We start from the raw sequence: 24199 nt of genomic DNA, 5'->3' as shown, positions 1-24199 counted from the left end.
GGTACCCTCTGAACCAGTGGCTGACCCGATACAACCCCTGTAAGGATGTATAGGGAAGCCACCGGCATGATATGTATCAGCCAATACAGGCCAATATGAATTGATACTTTGAACCTTGCTTATCAACCAACTATTAGATACTTTGGCAGGGGATATTTAAAATTAAATTAATAAAAATATCTATTTATTATTATTTATAAAATGAAAATAAAAAAGAAAAAAGAAAAAACTTAAATATCTTAAAATTCCTTGGTACAAATATTTATATAAGTGATGGCTAAACCAAACCAAACATTATTTCAAATTTCCATTGAAAAAACGCCTATGACCTATGTGGACTTGATTGGGTAGCATCAGAAGAAAACAACTTATGGTTCTCTTTTTCATTTTTCAACCGTACCGTATCACAAATTCACAGTCAAAGCGGTGCAGCCGGCCGGCATAAAAAAGTAGAATGCTTGCCCATTTCTATTTTCTACTAAACCACCGGTGTGGCAAGTTATTTATTTAAAACCCAACAAATACCCTGAAAAGGTCAATGCTCTTTTCAGTTTTCTCCTGATGTCTAAACTCCTAAAGCATGAGGGGACTCTGTGTAATCACTACACTAGTACAGAGAAGGGATCAAAGCTAGCACTTATCTCTTTTTTTCTTGGGGAGTTGGATTTGGACAGAGAGGCCAGAGAAAGTATAAGAATCTGCTACAATCTGCCTTCACATTTGTCCTTGTCCAGCTAATCCTCTCTATCATTCACTTGTTACATCACCCATCCGAGAGAGAAATAGAGAAAGAGAGATTCACATGAACCTTTGAATCGTAAATATTCGCTTCCACCAATAAGAAAAGAAAGAAAATCTCCTGGTGTATTTTGGCCAGGCAGTATGCTCAAAGCTGTTGCAGGAATTTTATTTGTTAGAAGGGAGGTCTTGGCCGGACAAGAAAGAGTTGATGAGGGCAAGAGACTCGCTAGGCTTGTTGAGAGGTACCAAGTGGCCTGCCCCTCTCACTGTCACAAATGTTAATCCACCTTCATACTTCACTATCCTCCCTCCAACCTGCACCCAAACCAACATCATCGATCAGCACCTCCAAAAATGCAATCCAATTTTATGCAATTAATTAAACAAAGCAAAACAATCCATTCATGAATACATGCATCATTCTCATTCTTATTGAACTAAAGTATCATTTCGGGATAAATTGATTAATTGGATAATTGACCAACTTTTTCATATTTTCGTATCACTAAAATGTGTTTCACGCCTAGAGTGTGGGTAAGTTGATTATCCACCCATCAAACAATGTTGATTCTCTCCACAGGATGGTTGGATCATTGTGATGGAGAACGACTGCCAAAGCATTATTTTGTTGTTAGTTATTATTAAGCGTAAAATACAAAAACCTCTCCTAAAGTTTCTGACAATCATAAAAACCTCCCTTTTAGTTTAATTTTAACAAATACCACCCTTGAATTTTTGAGAAATTTGACAAAAACCTCCCTTTCATCACTTTCTTAAACGGGTTATTCAATAATTTTGTATATAAAATAATTTATAAAAAGGTAGAATGGGTATTTGGAAGAAACTGCTACATCAGTCTAACGTTTCCCGTCTGAAAAGGTAATCAAAGGGAGGTTTTTGTCGAGTTTCTCAAAAGTTTAAGGGAGGTATTTGTTAAATGAAACTAGATGGGAGGTTTTTATAATTGTAAGAAACTTTAGGAGAAGTTTTTGTATTTTACACTATTATTAAAGTATAGACAGCTGTAAAAAATAATATAAAATTCAGAGTCAAATGGTCAGACCAGAGGGTGGGTGGAAGTGTTTAACCCGTGACCCAATAACCAAAACGGTTTTACTTGCCATCCGAGTCTTACAATTGTATCTGTGGAATCATGCATAGAAATGAAATAGAGCAGTAGTTGAGTAAGAGTACAGAGATACAGATGAACAGACCTGGCTGTGGTGGTACCAAGAGCGCCAGGGCTCTTTGAGAGGCAGACCCAGAGCTTCGGTCCAGTATCTTGAGCCTATAACCGGCACTCTGCCGTCAGCGTCCCCGCTGTGTCGATGTCCACAGAGTCCAATTAGAGATTAGCAGCGACAGACTTGGGACTTGGGATTAATAAGAGAAGAAAGTTTTCAAGTTTTCAACCCCAACGGCTTAAAACATGGTCCATGGTCTGATCAGATGTGGACAATGCAGATTAAGAAAATATGGACAAATCACGGAAAAGCATCCGAGACATGTCGGCTGGACTGGTTTTTGTTTCTGTGTCCAGGACTGAAATCTCTGACAAACAAATATCACTTTACCCAAAAACTTGCACACGTGATACTAGCTAGAAGTAGAAATAGATTCTTCTCCTTTTTCATTTTTGTGGGTGGGTTGATTCTCTCATCTGAAACTGAAATGATATGTGTAGAAAAGTATATAGAATGAAAACAGAGGTAAGTAAGAGACAATAACCTGTAGACCCATATCCTGAGACCAGCTTTGATGAGTTTGGTGTAGATTGGCATGGTGGAAAAGACTGTAAAATTGTATGTCTGTAATATGGATTCACTGCATAAAGATAAACATCCAAGCAAGATGCAACAACAAATTAAATCATCACCATCAAAAGAAACGAATGAATGAAGTAAATTAATCATTCATGTATCAGAATTACTTACTTGCAGACCTTCCATGTTTGTTTGGCGTTGGCATGGAGTGATGATTGAACATCAACCCTGTTGAGATACACCTCTGTGTATTTAGAATAACAAGGGTCGTAGCCTTCGGCTCCCAGAGTTAATCTGATCCTCCTCATGCCATAATTCTCTTCCACCTGGTTTACCTTGTTGGAATGATGAGAAGATGTAGTACTAGCATTGGTGAGGAGACACGTCGGGGCATAAATATTGTAGATGTCGATTTCACTGTATTGTCTGAACACTACATTCATGGCGTCGATGCATTCGTCGTTCCAGTTCAAGAGCTTGAAGTCGCATACTTTTTTGGCTCGCTCATACACTTGGTCTGATATCACGGCGTGACTCCAGGCGTACTCCAGCAACCCTTTGGAGTCATAGAAAAAATCCGTTTCTGGGTTCCCCACCTGCACTTCATCTTCATCCCTTAATTAGCAACTGAATATTAATTAATTAACAACATGCATCGGATGACGATCGAGATTTTAATTTACTGGGACAGTTGGGGACTTACAATGAAACCTTTCAGGTTAATGAATGGATACTTTCTGTCTTGGTTTCGATCATGAACAAGCTCAGCCAGCTGAGGAACGTAGTGTCCTACAGAATTAATAACATCATCAGAGATTGTCAAGAATTCTGGTGATTTAATTTTATATTTCATGACAAAGGACTAGCTTCTTCTTCTTCACCTGCGTAACTCTCTCCTGATATAAAGAAATCGTGGGTCTTATATTGCGGAAATCTTTCAAGCCAATTCACCAAGAAACTGTAGGCATCCTCAGCTGAGTGAATGTGAATCAAAGAATTGAACTGTCAGTTAAATTAATTTTAACAGTGTAAACTAGTAATAATGGAGCCGCTCCACATGTGAACAAATTAAATCGCTCATCTGAAGAAGATGATGAAAGCAAGTGGAGCTGGGATAGTTATTACCCACGAATCCATCGTCCAATTTGGTGAGATCAGAGGATGTGTTGGTGTAAGAGAACCCAACTCCCACCGGTGATTCCACAAATAATAAGTTGGCTTCTGCAGGGAGAGGAGCAAAAACAGAAAGAGATTTTACATGTAAGAAGAATTAATAATGGTGGTGTCCAAAAAAACTGAACCTTACTGGTTGAGTTGGTTTGAGCGTCAAATTGAGTTTTACTAAACACTGGGCAGATTGAACGATCATTTGGGTCGATAATGGTTGAACTGGATGGAGTCAAAACCAATTTCTTCTTGAGTCGATAATGGTCTCAAGTAGTGGAGTGGAGTGGAGTCCAATTTCTAACACAATGCTCAGGGTACGTGTATTTTGTTGTTAGTTGTTACAATTGTTAATTTCCGATTTTATTCTACGTGGCAATAGTTTCTTGTGATGGGTTTCTGTCATAAAAAATGCAGAAACCCATTTGTCAATCTCAAAATTGGTTTCAAATTTTGAAATTGTTTTTGCCAGGATAGACTAATTTCAAATTCTAGGTTCAAAATTTTGAAGAAAAAAAAATGTTGTTGCAAGGAGATTACTTTCAAATGCTGGATTCAAAATTTGAATCTTGTTCTTTGCAACCAGACTATTTTTAAATGCTAGATTCAAATTTTGAAAGTTATTATTCTTTTTTCAATAGACTAATTACTGAGTGAAGGCAATAGACTAATTTAAAATGCTAGAAAAATCTGGAAGAGATGACCATGAAATTGAAAGAGAGAACCAAGAAAAACAGGTTTCCACTAAACCGGACTAGACGATGGGCCGGAAAGGACCTAGTAATAGTTTGGCCACGATTCAACCGAATTTATTGCTGATGTCATAAATATGTTTACTAAAATATGAAAATTCCCACACCAATCGTGGTCATCTGGATTTGACCAAAGTCAATGGTTTCTGAACATATTCCTATTGATTTACTTCTTTTTATTTATTTTTGGTGGGGGTGTGAACTGTGAACTGAAAAGGGGTTCATGGGTTCTACTTAAATCCGATTCAACCAACCGACTGATCCGATTTTCAGAACCCTGGATTTGGGACCTCTTTTCTTTAGAAAAAAAAAAAAAGCCTCACTGCCTCAATTTTTGCTTGGATACGGTGGCGTTTCTGGGTCCCAGTTAAATGACGGTTTTGGCGGGTTGGATGGGCAAACCGCCTGCTTAACCGGAACCCGGAGAGCATTCCGGTTTTTACTCCGGTCCGAGTTGTTAAGAAGGCTCAATTCCCTTATCTATGTTGTCACGGTTATTCCAATGATGGTCGTGAATCTCGTGAATTCTTATCTCCGATTAAATCTACTCGTATTGGGCTAAATATGGTCAAGGTTTATAGAACTTGGTTCTCTGTCTCTCTCTCTCTCTCTCTCAGACTCAAAAACTCAGAGTTGTGTGTGTGTGGTGTGGCAGAGAAAAAACCAGCAGATAAGAAAGAAAGAAGGCAAGAGAAAGAAGATGAAAACCTCTGTTCCAAGCAAAATTGTTAAACTCAAGGCCGACTCCATTGCTCTTAACCCTAAGAGGACCGAGCTCAGTAGCTGCACCATATCCTACAGAAGAACACCCTGGACCTACAATCATAAAAACAAACACAAAAAATTCACACTAGAGAAGTATTCAAAAGGAATTAAGAAGCAGTGGTGAATCCAGCATGATATTGTGTATGACCTCCATTAAGCCAAAGAAGGAGAGGCTTGTTGGACGGGTGAGATTGAGCTTCAAAGAACCAGTAGAAGAGGGCCCTCCCACGATCTTTATCAACGGTGATGTAGCCTGAGAAATGTGAGATGGAGGGGGTTGAGGGTTGACCGGGCAGATTAATTACTCTGTCGGATTGCTGGAGTTGTCGGTGTGCCGCTGCTTCTGCTTCTTTAATGCTTGCAATAAAGAAAAAGATGGAGAGGAGAAGAAAGAGAGCAGGAACTGATGACCCTGCTGACCCCATTTCTTCTTCTGTTTCCTCCTCTCCTCCTATACTCTTTCACTCTTCTACTACTCTCCCCCTTTACAATTTGCTCTCCCATCTTCATTCTTTCATATAAATATATAGTTAACAATATCAAGAAGGAATCTATAGAGGCAAGTTATTTATACCAGCATCGGTGCAAACAATGTCTCGTCATTTGCGCTAGGGCTTTCAACCGTCGGATATGATTACACTTGGGCTTTGGTGTTTGATGGGTTCCACTTACACCACAAAAATACACGGGTGTTGTTAGATAAAGTCCGGGATTCCTATGTTTTTATCTTGTTGCAGTTGCATTGTATCATTGGCTGTACCAAAAATTTCCTTTTTCTTTCCCTCTTGCCGACCGATCAGTATAATTCATGGATCGTTGAAAAGAAACAAACGAATAACTCCAAAGTACAAACGATTCATCATCGTTCAATTACTTCTCTGAGCAGAATCACCTCACCAATTCTTGGCCACATGACGGGAAATCCAACGGCCAGCCCTTACAAATCTACGGAGTACGGACCACAGTAGCATTTGATTTGTTAACAGTAAGAAAAGGGAGAAGCACCCAAATAAAAAGGAACTATTAAGTATACGTTTGGCATGGCTTAAATAAACGCTTCTACTTGATTTCTCTTTAAAATCGAGAAAAAATTGGTTGGTAAATGTTTTTTTTATTTATTTATTAATAATTAGACACCACTCGGCACCATATCGTGGAACGCTTAATCATTGGGAGAAGCATTAAATAGATGCTGGCACACACATAAATCAATACCAACTTTTATCAATACCTATGCATATGAATCAGCACCATTTATCAAATAAACGGAAGCTATATCAAACACCGCCTTAAGTCTATTATTGAATCTACTGCCACGAATCCTGCAATCCAGTGCGAGGGCTTCGATTTGATGACCCATATATGAGTTGTGTCAAATTGTCAATGTCTTACTTAGGGGAGGTGAAGTTGAACCAGACAACGAATCGGTCAAGGGTCCAGTTCATGGGTTGGACGGTCCAATCTTTCGAACCGAACGAACGACCCATTCTAACAAAAAAATAAAAATGGCAAAACCGTTGGACGGTTCGAATAGTTCAACTGCCCAGATCAGCGGTTTGCTAACCAAATCAAAGATACATTTTGACGAAATAACGGTTTTGGGGTAAAACGGAATCGGTCACCTGACTATTTTCCACTTTTTTTGGTTTAGTCCGATTTTAAAAATCATGCCCAAAACTTTATAACCTAATATGAAGTGCTTATGTAATCAAATCCAAATTTCATAATCTACATCCAATTAATAATGAAAATCAAAAAAAATATATAAAAAATATAAAATACAAAAATTTTGAATATATTATTTAATTACCCGTACAAATCATTATTAATATAAATTAGATGAGAGGGAACAATCATTTTTACATCTGTAGAGTGATATCTTTAACTCTATTGACTGTTGTGCCGCTTCGTCATAATTTTGGACCGTATTTTAGATGTCTGTTTCACTTTTATGGAACTCAATTCGACGAAGCATTGATTAAGGGAAAAAAATCAACGAAGCATTATCTGAAACGAAGGGCTTCTACTATAAAAACGACAAGTTAGGATACAAAATTGGACTTTCGATAAAGTGGGCAAAATATGATGCAATTAAACATCTCTCGAATGGCTGAAATTGAAGTTGGGTTGATAAGTATATTTGACCAACTGAACCAGATGATAGGTTCACTTTAGACTGTGTTTGATTGCAATGCAAATGAATTTATATTGATGTAAAATTATGATAGTGCAAATGATTTGAATGTAAATTTCAATTTATTTTTGTTTTAAATTTTAACTTATTTTGTTTGATTGCAGTATAAATGAAGTAAATTAAGACATGAAGCAAAATAAAGTAAAACCCAAAATAAAATTAAATGAAATTTTACATTTTTTTTCATTTGTACTCCCGTGCCTTTATACTATGCAAATAAAATTGCACTGCAACCAAACATTGCCTTAGCAACACCTAATACATCATGCAAAATGAAAGACTTTTCCCTTCTTTTATTTGTTTTTGAAAGACAAAATGAATGGTTTTCGGTCCCATAACATGAAATGTTTACGTTTCTGTTCTAACTTCTTTCTATTACAAGTATAATTTTTAATTCGTTTTTCATAAATTACAATATATATTGACATCATTTTTTTCATATTATTAATAATAAATAATACTTTAAATCATATTAGATTTAGCTTCTTTATACTGTTTAATATCTGATTGTAAACCACATTCTATATATATATATGAGAGAGAGAGAGAGATCCTATTCAATTTCTAATATCAACCAATCAAATTTTGATCTACCCATACAATAAAGTTTTCATCCCTTTGCACCCCTACCCCAACTAGTATGGTTGTGTTTGGTACCATTGTCACTTCTAATTGCAACATTTTAGGTTAATCAATACAAATTTTGATATACCTATACAATAGTCTCTATCCCTTTCCATCAATACCTAATACCTCATGCATGCAATAGGATGCAAAATGTGGTGACCATATCAAATTAAATCAGCCATGATGTGCCATACCAAATTAAATAAGCTTTAGTGTGGCCATATCAAATTAAATCAATCGTATGGTGTATCAAATTAATGGGGTGTTTTGTAGTGTGGATGAAAAATTTGTGGGTGTGGACTGGTTTACACTACACCACTTTAGCAGGGTTTAGGGGCGGAGTTGGGATTTTTTATTGAGGGGGCCAAAAGCTATAAAACATGAGTAAAGGGGCTAAAATACAAGTGGAACTTAAATAGATTTAAAGGGAATTTTGAAGGCATAGGGGGGGGGGGGTATGACTCCCCTCTGCCACTCCCTAGCTCCGCCCCTAGTAGGGACCAATTGACACTATACCACAGTCCATAGTTGTTTTGAATTGTGGATAGACTCTGTGGACTGATTAATCTCATATATGGTTTATAAAGTAAACTGTAGGTGTGGTGTGGAACTTTTTGATTTCATATATCTCATATACAACTTATGAAGTAATCTACACAGTTGATCTTAAATCTCTAGTTTTTACAATTTATATGATAAATACATTGGAGAAAAGGCATTGGCAATTAAATATTAACTAAAAATATTAATTTAAAAAAATGGTAATAAAATCATTTAAAAATTTAAAATTATTATTTTATTGATAAAATACTAAAAAATAATATTTAAACAAACAAAATATCAAATTATTACAAGACAAGCATAACATTAAACTGTTTATACAAACTAATAACCCATTGGATCCCCTACTAGTTGTGGAAAAAACCACCTACATTACAACTAGTATTTAAATAGAAATAACAAAACCAATATGGTAAGACAAGCTTAACAACAAAATATTGGTCCATTGGTTTCTTGAACTCTTTGATAGAGATCATGAAGTGCACTGACAAAAGAGAAAAGTCGTTCTTACCATAACTTTTGAGTTCCTTTTTTGCTAAAAAATATTGGAATTTCTTTAAATTCAAACTATTGCCAAAGAAGCATTTAATTTTCTTGTGCAAACCAATAATGTGCCACTCAACTATAAGTCTTTAACAGATTCAAGGAAAGCATTTGTTTTTGGTAATGCTCAATTGCTCTTTTATCTTCTCAGGTTGGAGGCAAAATGGGGACTTTCTATCTTCTTCTGCACATTTGTACTGTCTGTTGCCTTGCTCAATTTCTTTACACCCATTTTGTGTTGTTATATCTTTTGGTTCTTTCTTTGTTCTGATGAGATTAACATTTCCTTAACATGTAGGTTCAAACAATGGGTGTAAATGGTCGAGGAGAAAACACATTCAAATAGTAATCACTGAAAAGTGTTTTGTTCAAGGGTTTTAGCTCTTGCAACAATGGAGGTTTAAGAGAATGGAATTAACGAAACAGAACACATTCAATTGAAAAAAAACCACAAATCCGAAAGGAGAACTTCAACAGAGAAGTGATAGTTCAAGCTGCAGCTTGAGAGAACATTCATCGGTGGAGAAGAATGCTCAGATGAATGTTCTATTTATTAACTAAAGTTGAAAGTAAAAAACATGAGAGAGAAGGAGAAAGAGAGAGAAAGACGGAAATGGCAGACCGGTTGATGGAGCAAATCGGTGGAGAATCGTCTTCATCCTTGTAGAGCATAGGGGCAGGAGAGCTTCGGTGCTCAACAATAAAATGCAAGTGAAATGCTATAGGGTAAAAATGATGCATGTGATACATATTATCAATAAAAAATTGTATAATACCAGGGGACCGAAATCAACCACGATAAAAAAGAGTTGACGAGATATTTAACTGTGGACGGGTCCGGTCCACGATATATTGTGGACCAGTCCCATCCACACCAAACCGATTTTTCTATTCATCCCATGGTATGGACTGAAACAGTCCATTTACGAGATAGAACATTCTTCCTAATGCCACCTAAGTAGGTGTTAGGCATCTGTGCTGGGAATAGTGCATCGTTTTCTTATAAAAACGGTGTTATGCATGTGGAGTTGTAAGTACCATTTTCTTGTTTGGACCGGTGCTGTCACATAGGCATTTTTTGAGAAAACACAACAACGTTTTCAACATTGATCTATATTATCTAATGTCCAAGATGATATTATATCATTGCATCACTGGCAACAACACACTGTTTTCTTATAAAACATTGAATTTGACAGTATTCCATACCACACTTTCCTGATTTCTAAGGTATGGTTTGGAGTAATGTTTTTTTAGAAAAATGGTATCAAACAAGAGGACATTGTTTGAAGCACCAAACAAGTATGGTCTTGAGCATTGTCAAATTCAATGTTTTATAAGAAAACGACGCATTGCTGCCAATGATAATCAGGAATAATATTTTTTATAGAAAAATAGTACCAAACAAGAGAGCATTGTTTGAAGCACCGCTTTTTCTTGTATGCTCACATGGAATTAAATTAGTTATGATGTATCCATATCAAATTAAATCAACTATAGTGTGGTATACCAAATTAAGTCACCTATATATGATGTGTCCATATCCAATTAAATCAGTTGTGGTGTGCCCATATCGAATTAAATTAGTGTGCCCAAATTAAATCACCCGTGGTGCTCATATCAAATTAAAATTTTCTTGATATGGTGTGCCCAAATCATTTATGGGTCAAAAGTCAAATCATTTGTGATATTTTTGCATGGGCTGATAACATGATAACAATAAGTAAAATCAATGGGCAAAAACAATACCATGGAAGGCAACTTAGATTTTTAATTAACAAAGGTTAATTGTGATGGTAATAAAATAGAAATTATTAATTTATTAATTACTATTCATCATCATCATCATCATCATCATCATCATCATTATTATTATTATTATTATTATTATTATTATTATAAGAAGAAGAAGAAGAAATATTATACCATCTTGTATCATACCATAAATTAATCACTCAATTTATTGTGGACTATCCACTTTGTCTATCTTACCAAACATTAAAAACCTTTTTTATTGGAATTTATACAAAGAGAATATGTTTGTATGAGGGATAAGACCATAAATATCTTATTATTAGGGTCACTATGCAAGATTGTATGTGTTTTCTCACCCTAGGATTAGACTCTAGAAGATTGTTTTTCATTTCAATCTCAACAAGCCTCTCAAATAATTTCTTACTTAAATTGTATTTATTAGAAATTATTAATACCTAAAAGGGTTTTTTATTTGAGCAATGAGTGGATTTTATTAGAAGTAATTAAGATTGGAGATATTTTTTTTTTTTTTGGCTTTTATATTTTTTATGATCTAATTTAAGAGTAACCAACCACATGTGTGAGAACTGAGAGAATGGGTCAATGGGAGGTCTTTTATAATGAGGTGACCCCTCACCTCCCCTCTTTCCACTTTCTGTTATATATGAATTTAATATGTTTTCCTTGTCTGGATCTGAATTAAGAATCAGACAAGACAAAAAGAAAAGAATAGAATATGAAATATATCAATGGGGTGACCAAAAGAAGTACAACTTTCCAATCTCCATTACCCTTATTATTTTTATAAGGGGTTTAAAGGGTGGCAGGATGCACAGAGAACCTGCAGTTCCATATTGGAAGTGACCATTTCAACTGTTGGGTCATTTTGCTCAATTTTCCTAGTTGAAGAGCAGGGATTCAATGATGAGTCTAATCAATGGTAGACATAAAAAATGTAGGGATATCTACCAATATCATCACCATTCACCAAACCATCTTTTTCACCATTCATTACTGATGTATTCATTATTATCATATTTCATCATCCATCATTTATTTTAATAATCTGTAGATCCTTCAACAGTCCAATTCTTTTGTTTACACTTGAATTTGAATCCTTTTTTTTACTTCTGTGATTCTATGTATAGTCTATATTTCTATTTTCATTTCAGTCCCTCGTACTGTCACTCTCTCAAAACAGTTCCACGGGAAAGGAGAGAGAGAGAGAAATCCATATTGCTAAGAAAATGGGATGGTTGCAACTTGCAAGAAGCAACAGATTGATTCTTCTGGTTCTGGTGAATGTCAGCAGGAAATGGATCTCCATGCTTCTGCCTGTTATATTCTCTCTGTAGACAATCAAGTAGATCTGAGAGGGTTTGTTTTTTTTCTGCGGTTTCAATCATGACTCGAGCTTCGGTTCGATTGGACTCGCTTTTCTTCCATCAAAAGAAGTACCCCATCACTGTTGTTAATTTGTCTGCTGCTGCTACACCGAGAGCCAGAGTCGTCGTCGTCATCTCATCCTTCTTTCTCGGTTATAACAATGTGACCGACCCTTCTTCTCTTTTATCCTTTTTATGGTTTGAATTTAGGGATGCAAAATGGATATCCGTTTATTCTTTTTATGATTTCGAATTCAGTTAATCAATTTGATTGGTATCCGTTTAGCATAATTGGGTCGAATTAAATCCGAAAAATATGGTCCTATTATAATCGGATCAAATTATTTGATTTGTTAGCATCCCATCCAATCCAATCTCAATATGTAATTGCATATAGAAGTATGTTTATAACTTTATATAGACTTAGTGATATGTAAATTAATCAAACCCAAATTAATAATCCATGTTTTACATATCGGATTTTTGCCGATTGATTCAGATAAACTCATAATTAACTGAATTCATTTGGATCCATTTACAGCACTATTCTAATCAATGTTTTAAAAACTGATTTAAAACTAGAATTGTTTTAGCCATCGGTTTTTGGGTTAATGGTTCGATAATTTGGTTCAAATGAATGATTTGTTTTGATAAATAATTTTAAAAATTAAAAAAAAAATAATTAAAATAAAAAACAGTCAAAATTATTGAACAAATTGATGGTTTAATTACTTGGGTCAATGGGTTATTGACCAATTCAATGACTTTTGACTGAAAACTGGATTTAAAATAAAATGAAACTGATTATCTAAAAGATTTCTAATCCAAACGGTCTGACCATCCAAATCAACAACGATTTGAGAACATTGATTCTAACTTACACAAAAAAAAAGGATGAGTACGATTTCTATTTTTAAAAGATTCATGCGAATAGGCTATTCTGTTTCCGCTATGCAGGGCAGAAAATATACTTTGATTTGGCCGTAAAAAGAAGGGATATTTCTATTTTAAAAGATTGCTTGGTCAGTCCAGTCATACAAAACTTCCCTTTTTTTTTCTTTGATAAGGAAATTACTTGATTGACAGAAACCAACCACAAAAGGTTTAATACATGAAGGAGGAGTGTTCCATTCTAAGAAATTAACATCCAATTTCTTAAAAAGTTGTGCCAACAAATGGGCAGCCCTATTAAAAGTTATAGGAATAAAACTCAACTTTACAACCGAAAATACTGAAATTAAAGATTTGATTGATCTTGTTCCACACCCAGCAAGAGGAGAGCCTGCATACAGAAAATCCACCATGGTCTTCGCATCCGAGAGAATTAAAAAACTGCCTTCCAACCATGTTCCTTAGTGATATAGTGCGATCCGGTCATTTTTAGCTGGCACTTACGTGGCTTCTGAGAGGTATCTGAAATGAGAAGGAAGAAGAAGAATCCCCGGGGGATTTGCCTGGCGGGAACACTCCAACGATTAAGTCAGTATTCTGTGTGAGAAGCAAAGGGAAGACGAAAGCTAAGAGTGCAGATTGCGCAAATGGTTCGAAGATACCTTGTTCCTTGAGAATAAGCCCCTTATAACAGAATTTCGCTGCATCAGGCCCTCTGGCTTCTGATAGGGCAGGTATAACCGCCACTGTCAGTCTACCACAGCCGTTACAGGCACGGCTAAGGTGGCACGTGCGGGGCCATCGTCGTAGGGTACGTGCCTGTCAGGTGTAAGGCACCTTCTAAAGGCGGCAGGCACGACGATGTCTGACGAGGGACATGGCTGCTGTCCTCAGGTTTGTCGGGTACGGTGGTTGGGCAGGAGATCTTTCGACGGCACGCCGAACTACCCTTTCGTGAGTTACCCTGTGTCGGGCTATCCCATAGGCGGCGAGTTGCTTGTGGCAAGCTATGCCGAGCTGTCTGGCCCGAAGTGTTTTTACCCCGGGGTGTCTAGAGGTGCGTCGGTGAGCTCCCGTCGGGGAGTGGCCCAAAGTCCATCGGAAGGAGCTCGGGTATCGAGAAAGGTCAGGGTACCCCGAGTTGTGGTGAGCTCCGCCCAGTTGCCGAGCTCAACTCAGTGAGACCCTCCCCCCGAGTTGTGGTTATGTCAGTTGTGTTATCACGCTGGGTCACTGTTTGAGCAAGGTCACGCCCACGTGTACCCGTGTTGCGAGGTCGGGCCAAGTCACCCTCCATCAATTTCCCCCCACTCCCTGCACTGGCGACGATGACCCAGCGCGGGGAGGTCATGACGCGCCGGGTGGATTTGGCGTCGGTACTTATGCCGCTTTGTCGCGTGCTCCGTCTAGCTGGACCGGTCTAGCGCCCAGTTCGATCGAAGAAAGACTCGAGTTGCGTCTAGATCACGCACGGACTTCACGTGACTTGGACTTCGCGGACATCAAAAATGCGCTAAACCATTTTCGCCTAGATGAATCCGCAGTTGTGGCTATAAATAGGGGGACCCTTGGCCATTTTCTTCGCCACAAAGCTTTCGTCGTTAGCGTTTGAGCTCGCGCCAGAGGTCTCTTAGCTCGGGTCTTCCAGTTCGTCCTGTTCTCCCAGTCCGGTTGCGTTCCTTTGGTGAGTCCTCCCGAGCTTCCTTTTCCCTTCTAGTTTGTTTCTTTCCCTTCAGTCCGCTGTCGTCTAGCGTAGACAGCCTCACCGACGAGCCCGAGGTGGGTACCTTAGCTCGGGGTGTCCCTTCTGTCGCCCAGCCATCCGATGTACGGGTGGCTTCGGGTCATCTGGCATCCACTTCCCACCGAGGTCAGGTGCCAGATCAGTTCGGCCCTTCCACCATGACTGTGGAGAGACTCTAGGACCTCATATAGAAGTTCCATCTTCCTGGGGAGTACTTTTACAGTTTTCCTACCAACAGTTTCCCATGGGAGCACGGTCCTGATGAGATCGTGGTCTTCAGGGAACAATTAGTAGTCGGGCTCCGACTTCCTCTCCACCACTTAATTTCTAAGGTGTTGGTGCACTTCAACATAACCTCGGACCAACTTCACCTGAATTCCATACGGAATATAGTTGGGACCATTTCTCTTTGCTTCGACCGCTCTCTTCCTATTGACCTAGACATCCTTAGCACCATTTTGGCCATAAAGAAGAGTGCTTTGGGCACTCTCCCCGGGCACAGACGGTCTTACTACCTGTCTCCCCGCCCGGGGTTCAAGCTTATGCACAAACTCCCGAGTAAAGTCTCGGCCTGGAAGCGGGACTACTTTGTAGTTCAGAGCAGCACGGGGTGGCCCTTCCCTACTGACTGGAGGGTGGCTGTTCAAGACCCCGGTGTCATCTTAGATGGGAAGACCAAGAAGGCACTCCAGATGTTGGCTTAGCTCGGGTTAAATTATAAGGACTTCACATCCGAAGAGAAGCTCGTCTAGGTCGGCTTGAGCTCGGGTAGGTTTTGCTTTACTTCGGCCTTTTGCACGTATGCTTACTTCGGATTGTTAATGTCGTGTCTTGCTGCAGGTCCCATGGAGGCGGAGAGAATAGATAACCAGAAACTCTTCCGCCAGATGAAGAGAAAGAAACACGTAGCCAAGAAGGCGTGCGTTGAGTCCCCGCAAGCCTCAGCCGAGGCCCAACCTCCGCGGACTTCAGCTCCGGGGCCCGAGGTGGTAGCGGAGCCTGTCATCGACTTGGAAGGTGGGGCTGTGCCTCAAGGGCCCGAGGTGGTTGCAGAGCCTGCTGTTAGGCCCACCAAACTTGCTGCTGAGAGCGTTGTCGAGGTTTGTGTTGCAGGGGCTGCTGCCGAGGCTCATCCTGCCGAAACTACCACCGAGGCCTCTGAGAGTTCCACTCGCAATGTAGAGATGACGGCGTCTAGCTCGGAGGGTTAGGGGAGTCAAACCGTCCTGAACCCCCAGTGCAGCCTAGAGAAGAGCAAGCTAGCTGCATACCCGGGGGAGGTTAGCGAGTGGGCTGATCTCACTCCTAGTCAGCTTGGTGCCCGAGATGCCACCCATACTATGGTGGTGAGTCTTTTTTTTTTTTTTTTGGTTTTCCTCTTGACCGGTTTCCCTTTTGCAGGTGAACACCGCCATTTGCGCCTTGACCCTTCAATCAGATCGGCACCTGAGGCGGGCTCTGGAGGCTGAGAAGTCATCCCGCGCAGCCCATACTGAGTTGAGGATAGATCGTTGTCAGGTCCACCGCCTGGAGAGTGACACATCGGCTCAAAAGAGCTTCATCGAGGTGTTAATGGCAGAGAAGGGAGAGCTGGCCCGAGACAAAGATAAGCTGAGGGCCAAGGTAAACGGGCTCAAGGTCGGTCAAGAGGCCTTAGGGCTTGAGGTGAACAGCCTCAAGGCTAAGCGGGATGCTCTGAAACTCGAGATGCAAGGCCTCAAGGAGGCAAAGGGGAAGCTGGAGCACGAGGTGGAGTACCTCCAAGAAGATATAAGAGAGAAGACCGCGATCTTCGAGGGTGCTCTCAAGGAGGCCAAGACTCAGGCCGTCATCGACTATGTCAAATCTTCAAGGTTTGACGATGTGATGACCGAGGCCTACTACAAGGGCTTCAAGCTCAGTCGGTGGCTAATCAGGCACCTCTACCCCGACCTGGATACGAGCGCCATCACCACTTCACGGATTACTGACGACATCGTGCGTCAATCAAAAAATGATCCAGATTCTGAAGATGAGGGCGTCGAAGATGAAGTAGAGGATGCTGGCCCAGTTACTGCCCCCGAGGAGGTCCCTAACAGAGGCAACGAGCTTCCGAAGTAGTTTGCTCCCTGTATTTGTAAACTTAATCTTCTCCCTTTTTCTTTCTTGTAATGAAGACGTTCTTAATGGAATTTATGTAATGAATCTTCTGCAATGAAGGGACTTTATCTTTTTGTCAAAAGTTTGTGCAATTTATTTTTGTCGAAATGGTTATCTCACCCCAAGTTGTTAACCTATCGAGTTGAACTTTCCAAGTGGGTGTTCCTTAACGGCCATCGTGGCCCCGAACTGTTTAGTAGGGGTAGCCTTGTGTACACCGGGGTGAGGGACATAGTAGGGCGCATGCCCGACCTGTCTGCACCCGAGGTAGGTTGCCGTCTGTTATCCTTAACGGGTCCAACCCTTTGCATGCCAGGGCGGGCTATTTGTTGTAAGGTTCGTGCCCGAGCCGTCTGCACCTCAGGTGCTGCAAGTACTTAGTTCATGCTGATGGGGCAACTTAGTTTTGTATACTGCCGAAGTTTCTTCATTAGCTCGGCGTTTCATCCCTTAGGCTGGAGGAGTGACTCGTGGCCCACTCTCGGAGTCTGCCCATGCCATAGAGGTGACTGGGTCCTGTTGTGCCGAGGTCATATTAGCTCGGTATTGTGGCCCTTAGGCTTTGGGAGTGGCTCGTGGCCTACTCGATTCTTATAGATAGTATTGTCTTAGGTTGACAATATTCCATGCCCGAGGTACTTGTTTCCCTTAGAGGGTCTCGAGCTCGTACGTTCCTTCCCCGAGCACTCACTTCACTCGGTAGGGACCTTCCCAGTTGGACCCGAGCTTGCCAGCGCTGAGCTCAGGTACCATAACTTTATGAAGGACCAGGTCACCAACGCAGAGGTTCCACCTCTTGACCCTGGCGTTATAGTACCGAGTTACTCTCTACTGGTAGGTTGTGGTCCTAATGTACGCGAGGTCCCTTACTTCGTTGAGTAGATCGAGGTTGGTACGTAGCTCATCTTCATTTGTTTGATCACTGTATGCTTCTAGTCGTAGCGTAGGTACTTCAAAATCTATGCGGGGATCATTGCTTTGGTGCCGTAGGTGAGATTGAAGGATGTTTCTCTCATGGCGGTCTTCTCCGTGGTCTGGTATGCCCATAGAACACTGGGTAGTTCATTTGCCCACAATCCTTTATCCCGGTCCAACCATGCCTTTAATCCGCGGAGGATGGCTCTGTTCGTGACTTCTGCCTGACCGTTTGCTTGAGGGTGTGCGACTGAAGTAAAATTCTGCCGGATTCCCATGTCTTGGCACCAGTCTTGAAATTTGATGTCCTCGAACTGCTTGTCGTTGTCGAAAATTAATACCCAAGGTAATCCGAAGCGGCACACGATGTTCTTCCAAAAGAAGTTTTGAACATTTCGGGCTGTGATCGTTACGAGGGGTTCAGCTTCTACCCACTTGGTAAAGTAATCCACTGCTACTACTAAGAACTTCCTTCCACCCGTTGTTGGCGGGAATGGCCCGAGTAGATCGATGCTCCACTGTGCAAAGGGCCACGGGCTGGTGAGATACTTGAGGTCGGCAGCGGGTTGGTGGTGAATATTGGCATATCTCTGGCATTTGTCACATTTTCTAACGAGTTCAATGGCATCTGCTTTCATTGTTGGCCAATAATACCCTTGTCGAAGTGCCTTTTGGGCAAGGGCCCTGCCCCCCAAGTGTCCGTCACGCAGACCCTCATGAGTGTCGCGGAGTAGGAGCTCGGCTTCGGTAGGTCGCAAGCAACGCAGGTAGGGGAGCGTGTAGGATCTTCGGTATAGCCGTTCATCTATCATGACGTATTTGGCTGTCTGGCGCTGCACCCTTCTGGCTGCATTGCGATCTGCAGGAGGGTCCCGTGTAGCAAAAAGCTCGCGAGTGGGTCAATCCAGCTCGGCTCTGCTTGAACGACGGGAGCGACCTCCTCTGCTCCCCCGAGAATGCTAGGCCGAGGCAGGTCCTCTATGTACACGGTTCTCATGGTGATGTCGCTGGTGCTGGCTAACCTGGACAGGGCATCGGCCTCAGCATTCTCCGACCTAGGGATTTGTCTGATGAAGTGTGACTAGAAGTTGAGCAGGGTCTCTCTGACTTTGGCTAAGTAGGCGACCATGGTCGGCTCGCGAGCTTCGTACTCGCCAGCGACTTGGTTGACAACGAGTTGGGAGTCGCTGCAGATAACGATGTGCTTGGCTTTTACTTCTCTGGCTAAGGCTAGTCCAGCTATCAACGCCTTGTACTCTTCTTCATTGTTAGATTCCGCGAACTCGGAGCATAACGCGTACTCCAGTTTCGTGCCACTTGGGTCGTGCAGAACTATTCCGACTATGCTGCCTTGTTGGTTCGAGGAGCCATCTACATGAAGGATCCATGGCTCCTCATCCCAGCTCGCACTTGGCTTAGCTAGGAGAGATGCCACACTGGCTGCTACCTTACGGGGCTTGGACTGAACCGGCCTGAGAGCTTCGGGCTCACCCGAACGGGGGACCTCGTGCTCAACCGGCCTGGGAACTTCGGAGCTGAATGTGCACTTGGCGATGAAATCTGCTAAGGCTTGAGCCTTAATGGCAGTTCGTGGCTTGTACTAGAGATCGTACTCGCTGAACTCAACGACCCACTTCGTCAACTGACCAGAGACCTCGGGCTTAAGTAAGACTTGCCTCAGAGGTTTGTCGGTGAGGACGATAACAGTATGAGCTTGGAAGTATGGGTGGAGCTTCCGAGCTGCAATTACCAATGTGTATGCTAGCTTTTCTATCTTCGGGTATCTTGTCTCTGCTCCCTGCAATATTTTACTAACATAGTAGATGGGTCGTTGGACTCGATCTACTTCCTTTATTAGCACCGAACTGACCACTTCATCGCTCGTCGAGAGGTATAGTTCCAAAACATCGCCCTCCTCGGGCCAGGTTAAGATCGGTACACTAGCAAGGTATTTTTTGAGCTCGTCAAACGCGAGCTGGCAGTCTTGGGTCCATTTGAACCCTTTGCTCTTAATTGCCTTAAAGAACGGCAGACAACGGTCCGCCGACTTGGACATGAAGCGGCTCAGGGCGGCGATGCGGCCCTTCAACCTTTGAACCTCCTTCAACTTCCGGGGTGGTCTCATATCTAAAATGGCCTTAATCTTATCCGGGTTGGCCTCAATGTCGCGCAGGTTAACGATGTATCCTAGGAACTTGCCCGAGGTCACACCGAATACACACTTGTTTGGGTTCAGTCTCATATTAAACTTACGCAGAATTTAAAAAACAGAATGCAAATCTTGTATTAATTCATGTGAGAATTGAGTTTTGACGACCATGTCGTCTACATAGCATTCTACTTTTCTGCCAATTAATGGCGCAAACAACATATTTACGAGCCTTTGAAAGGTTGCGTCCTTGATCGCCATCAGGATTTCGGCCCGCTTTGTGTTCAGTGGGGTGTAATTAGTTCGGTCCGCTGCAGGAGCTCGGAACGACTAACCTGGCTTTGCCCCCCGAGCTGCATCCTTTTTCTTTCGGTTGTCCCCTTGGCTGGAAGGCTCTCCTTCCCTCTTCCTCTTTTTGGGCGCGCTCTCGCCCTTCTGGTTGATCTCCTCTTCGGTGGCTATGAACTTGTCCGCGAGCTTAAGAAATTCAGTTATGGTCGCTGGTTAGTTAACGACCATGTGCCATTTGAATTCTTTGTGCGTCACGCCTTTCTTGGCTGCTGCGAGGCGCACGGTGGGGTCCAGGCACGGTATTTGCATGCAAGCATCGTTGAACCGCTCGACGTAGCCCCGAATGGATTCTCCTTCTCTCCACACTATGTTGAGGAGGTTTTTCTTCAGTTCACGGGCACCGCTTACTAGTAACAAAGTGGGACGTGAAAGCCTACGCGAACTGCGCCCAACTTCTTATTGATCCGGGTGCCAGGTTCTGGTACCATGTGCGGGCTACTCCTTTAAAAGTGGTGGAGAAGGCCACGCACATGCACGACTCACTTTCTCTTGCTAGGTGCATCTGCGACTGGAAGGCATCTTTGTGATCATTTGGGCCGAACGACCCGTCGTACTTATCAAGAGGGGGGAGCTTGAAATCTTTAGGCATTGGGACTGCTAGGAGCTCGGGAGATAGGGGGATTGAACTGAAAGGATGGGTGCCTTGACCTCGCCCGAGCTTACCTCTTCTTTGCCTCCGAGCTCTTTTAGGTCGTGGGTGGCAGACCGGCGAGCTTGGCAGTGGCGTCTCTGCTTCTTGGTGGGCTCGGCATTCGTGTTGCTCACTTCTATACTGTCAGGAATGGTGTGTGTAGGAAGCAGCTCAGGCCGCTGGTAATGGCTACGGACAGAGGGCTCCTGCTTGGAGCCTGTAGCCAGGATTTCGAATCGGTTTTCCAGGAACGGGGTACTAGGCCTTGTGGGCTGAGGCGACGTGGGCCTGGCGAGCTGAGGTCCTCCCGACCTGACTGCCCGTGGCGAGGTCGGAGCGGCCGGTTTTTCTTGTCTGCCGCGGGAGGAGGTCTGGCTCCTTGGAGGGTTCTAGGGGGCCTCTCCTTGGCGAGATGGGTGCTCCTCTTGACGGCGAGACCTAGCTCACTGTGAGACTGGGTGCCAGGGGGAAGTTGCGATTGCTGAAGCTGAGGTTGAGGTAACTGGGGAAACTGCTGTTGATACTGATACTGGGAGACTTGGTGCAACACATGTTGTTGATAGAGCTGAAATTGTTGGAACTGTTGCATTTGGGCCTGCATGGCCCGCATGCACTGCATCAAGTCCTCCAGTTGGTTCGGGCTGGCCACCAGGGGCACGACCGAAGGTTCGTTGAAGGTCTTTCCGACTGTAGTAGGGAGTGGTGCGACGACGGGTGCCACTGCAAGAGGCACATTCAAGCTGGGGATTCTGTCCACCGAGAGGGAGATGATGAACTATCCAATGCAGACAGTAGGAAGCTGGGGTTGTTCCTTGGAGTTATCCATCTCCGTGCTTCATCCGATGTTACTAGAGGAAGCCATGAGTGTTGAGTTTCTAGAGAGTAAAGAAACGTGAAAGTTTGGAAAAAGGATTTTTGAAGCATTTCCCACAGACGACGCCAAATAATGTAGCGCGATCCGGTCACTCCTAGCTGGCACTCACGTGGCTCCCAAGAGGTACCTGAAACAAGAAGGAAGAAGAAGAATCCCCGGGGGGTTTGCCCGGCGGGAACGCTCCGACGATTAAGTCAATATTCTGTGTGAGAAGCAAAGGGAAGACGAAGGCTAAGAGTGCAGATTGTGCAAATGGTTCGAAGATACCTTGTTCCTTGAGAATAAGCCCCTTATAACAGAATTTCGCTGCATCAGGCCCTCTGGCTTCTGATAGGGCAGGTATAACCGCCACTGTCAGTCTACCACAGCCGTTACAGGCACGGCTAAGGTGGCACGTGCGGGGCCATCGTCGTAGGGTACGTGCCTGTCAGGTGTAAGGCACCTTCTAAAGGCGGCAGGCACGACGATGTCTGACGAGGGACATGGCTGCTGTCCTCAGGTTTGTCGGGTACGGTGGTTGGGCAGGAGATCTTTCGACGGCACGCCGAACTACCCTTTCGTGAGTTACCCTGTGTCGGGCTATCCCATAGGCGGCGAGTTGCTTGTGGCAAGCTATGCCGAGCTGTCTGGCCCGAAGTGTTTTTACCCCGGGGTGTCTAGAGGTGCGTCGGTGAGCTCCCGTCGGGGAGTGGCCTGAAGTCCATCGGGAGGAGCTCGGGTATCGAGAAAGGTCAGGGTACCCTGACCTCGGGGCACCCCGGAGTGCCTTAACCCCGGGGATGAGATGCAGGCAAGACGGCTTCTGGTGAGTAGTTTATCCGCCCAGTTGCCGAGCTCAACTCGGTGAGACCCTCCCCCCGAGTTGTGGTTATGTCAGTTGCGTTGTCACGCTGAGTCACTGTTTGAGCAAGGTCACGCCCACGTATACCCGTGCTGCGAGATCGGGCCAAATCACCCTCCATCACTTAGCAAAAGATAAGGCAGAGTAAATATCAAAAAGTTCTGCCATTAAACTTGATCCCTTACAAAGAAAGCTTGGCACCTGCTGCACAGATAAACGATTTGTCAGTATAATATACACAAAAACCACAAATAAGTTCTCCTTGAGAAACTCCTCCATCACACTTGAGAACAACATCAAAAAGGATCAAAAGCAGGATAAGAAGGTTGCTGATTAACTATCTGCCTGTCATCCCGAGAAGAAAGATGATCATTATTGACTATAATACGCACTTCTGGACACATCTAGCTTTCTAATTACTTTAGCACTTAAGAAATTTTAGGAGAGCTGTGGTTGAAAAATTATGGAATTGCGAATAAACCAAATTTGATAAAAAGCTACAGCAATCCAACTTAAAACATTTGTCAAATTATCAAAATCTGCAATTACTTGCAACAGATGTTTAAAAAAAAATCTAATAACGAGCTGAAAGAGAAGTGTCAAATCAAAACTGGTGATTAGGTCATGGGTTGCATATTAAATGTGTATGCAAATTTTGGAAGGCTATAACGTCTCACTAAACTGTTTATTTTTCTTATTTTGGGTAAATTTTCAAGATCCATGTGTTTATAGGTGTCTTGTCTCACTATTTTCACAAAAGAAAAAAAAACCTTTTTTACTCAAATTACAATTTTTAATATTTTTTAAAAATAAAAAATAAAAACTGAATTTTATGTTTTTTAATTCAGTTTTAAATATAAAATAATGCATATATTACATATAAAACATAATTATACATTATTTATTGATAAAATCCATATTTATACATACCCATATATATATATATATATAATATATATATATATATATATATATATATATATATATATATATATATATATATATATATATATACGTGTGTGTATGTATAGTTGACATAGCATGGTCTGACCCATTTGATCTAGACAGTCGAACCGATAACCCGTGACCTAAAGGCTTTGATTCTTAAAACATTGGTATTGGCATCAATTACCCCAGTGTCATCAATTACACCCGTGACCTAGATGTATCTGTGTTGTATTTGGGGGAGGGGTCACATGGAGTGCTGCAAATATTCTCTCCTATTCCGCTACTGAAGTAAGAAATAACAAAGGGTGATGGAATCAGGGTCCAGTTACAATGGGGTAATTGATGCCAATACCAGTTACAATCAGGGTCCATGATTCCTTCTTCCCTAACCCCATGTTTTTCCCCTCAGTGGCTGGAAGCTCAGCCATTTTCTTCAGTGTCTCTAGCAAAGGTTTTGCTGAAATGA

The 24199-nt window shown here is 42.1% G+C and overlaps 1 protein-coding gene across 1 annotated transcript; it reads right to left on the bottom strand.

Moving 5' to 3' along the window:
• Positions 1-471: 471 nt before the first annotated feature.
• On the bottom strand, positions 472-5718 carry SCPL33 (serine carboxypeptidase-like 33). The gene is made up of 9 exons (XM_010272558.3): positions 5334-5718; positions 5129-5236; positions 3630-3725; positions 3386-3478; positions 3208-3293; positions 2676-3100; positions 2470-2565; positions 1956-2061; positions 472-1056 (listed from the first exon to the last, which is right to left on the bottom strand). The coding sequence occupies exons 1-9, from the start codon at positions 5608-5610 to the stop codon at positions 907-909; spliced, it is 1437 nt and encodes a 478-aa protein (XP_010270860.1). The 5' UTR covers positions 5611-5718; the 3' UTR covers positions 472-906.
• Between the last annotated feature and the right edge of the window lie 18481 nt (positions 5719-24199).

Source organism: Nelumbo nucifera, chromosome 3 (assembly GCF_055504915.1).
Source record: "Nelumbo nucifera cultivar China Antique chromosome 3, China Antique-T2T, whole genome shotgun sequence".
In the NCBI taxonomy this organism is placed as follows: Eukaryota; Viridiplantae; Streptophyta; class Magnoliopsida; order Proteales; family Nelumbonaceae; genus Nelumbo; species Nelumbo nucifera.
This window is presented reverse-complemented; position numbering and strand designations above follow the sequence as displayed.

What these genes read in the sequence shown, in the direction of transcription:
- SCPL33 (XM_010272558.3), bottom strand. Translation starts at nt 5,610, where the DNA reads ATGGGGTCAGCAGGGTCATCAGTTCCTGCTCTCTTTCTTCTCCTCTCC. An exon ending in CAATTTTGCTTGGAACAGAG is followed by an intron (nt 3,726 to 5,128) that starts GTTTTCATCTTC and finishes CTCTCCCTGCAG; the next exon opens with AAGCCAACTTATTATTTGTG. An exon ending in TTAACCTGAAAGGTTTCATT is followed by an intron (nt 3,101 to 3,207) that starts GTAAGTCCCCAA and finishes GATGAAGTGCAG; the next exon opens with GTGGGGAACCCAGAAACGGA.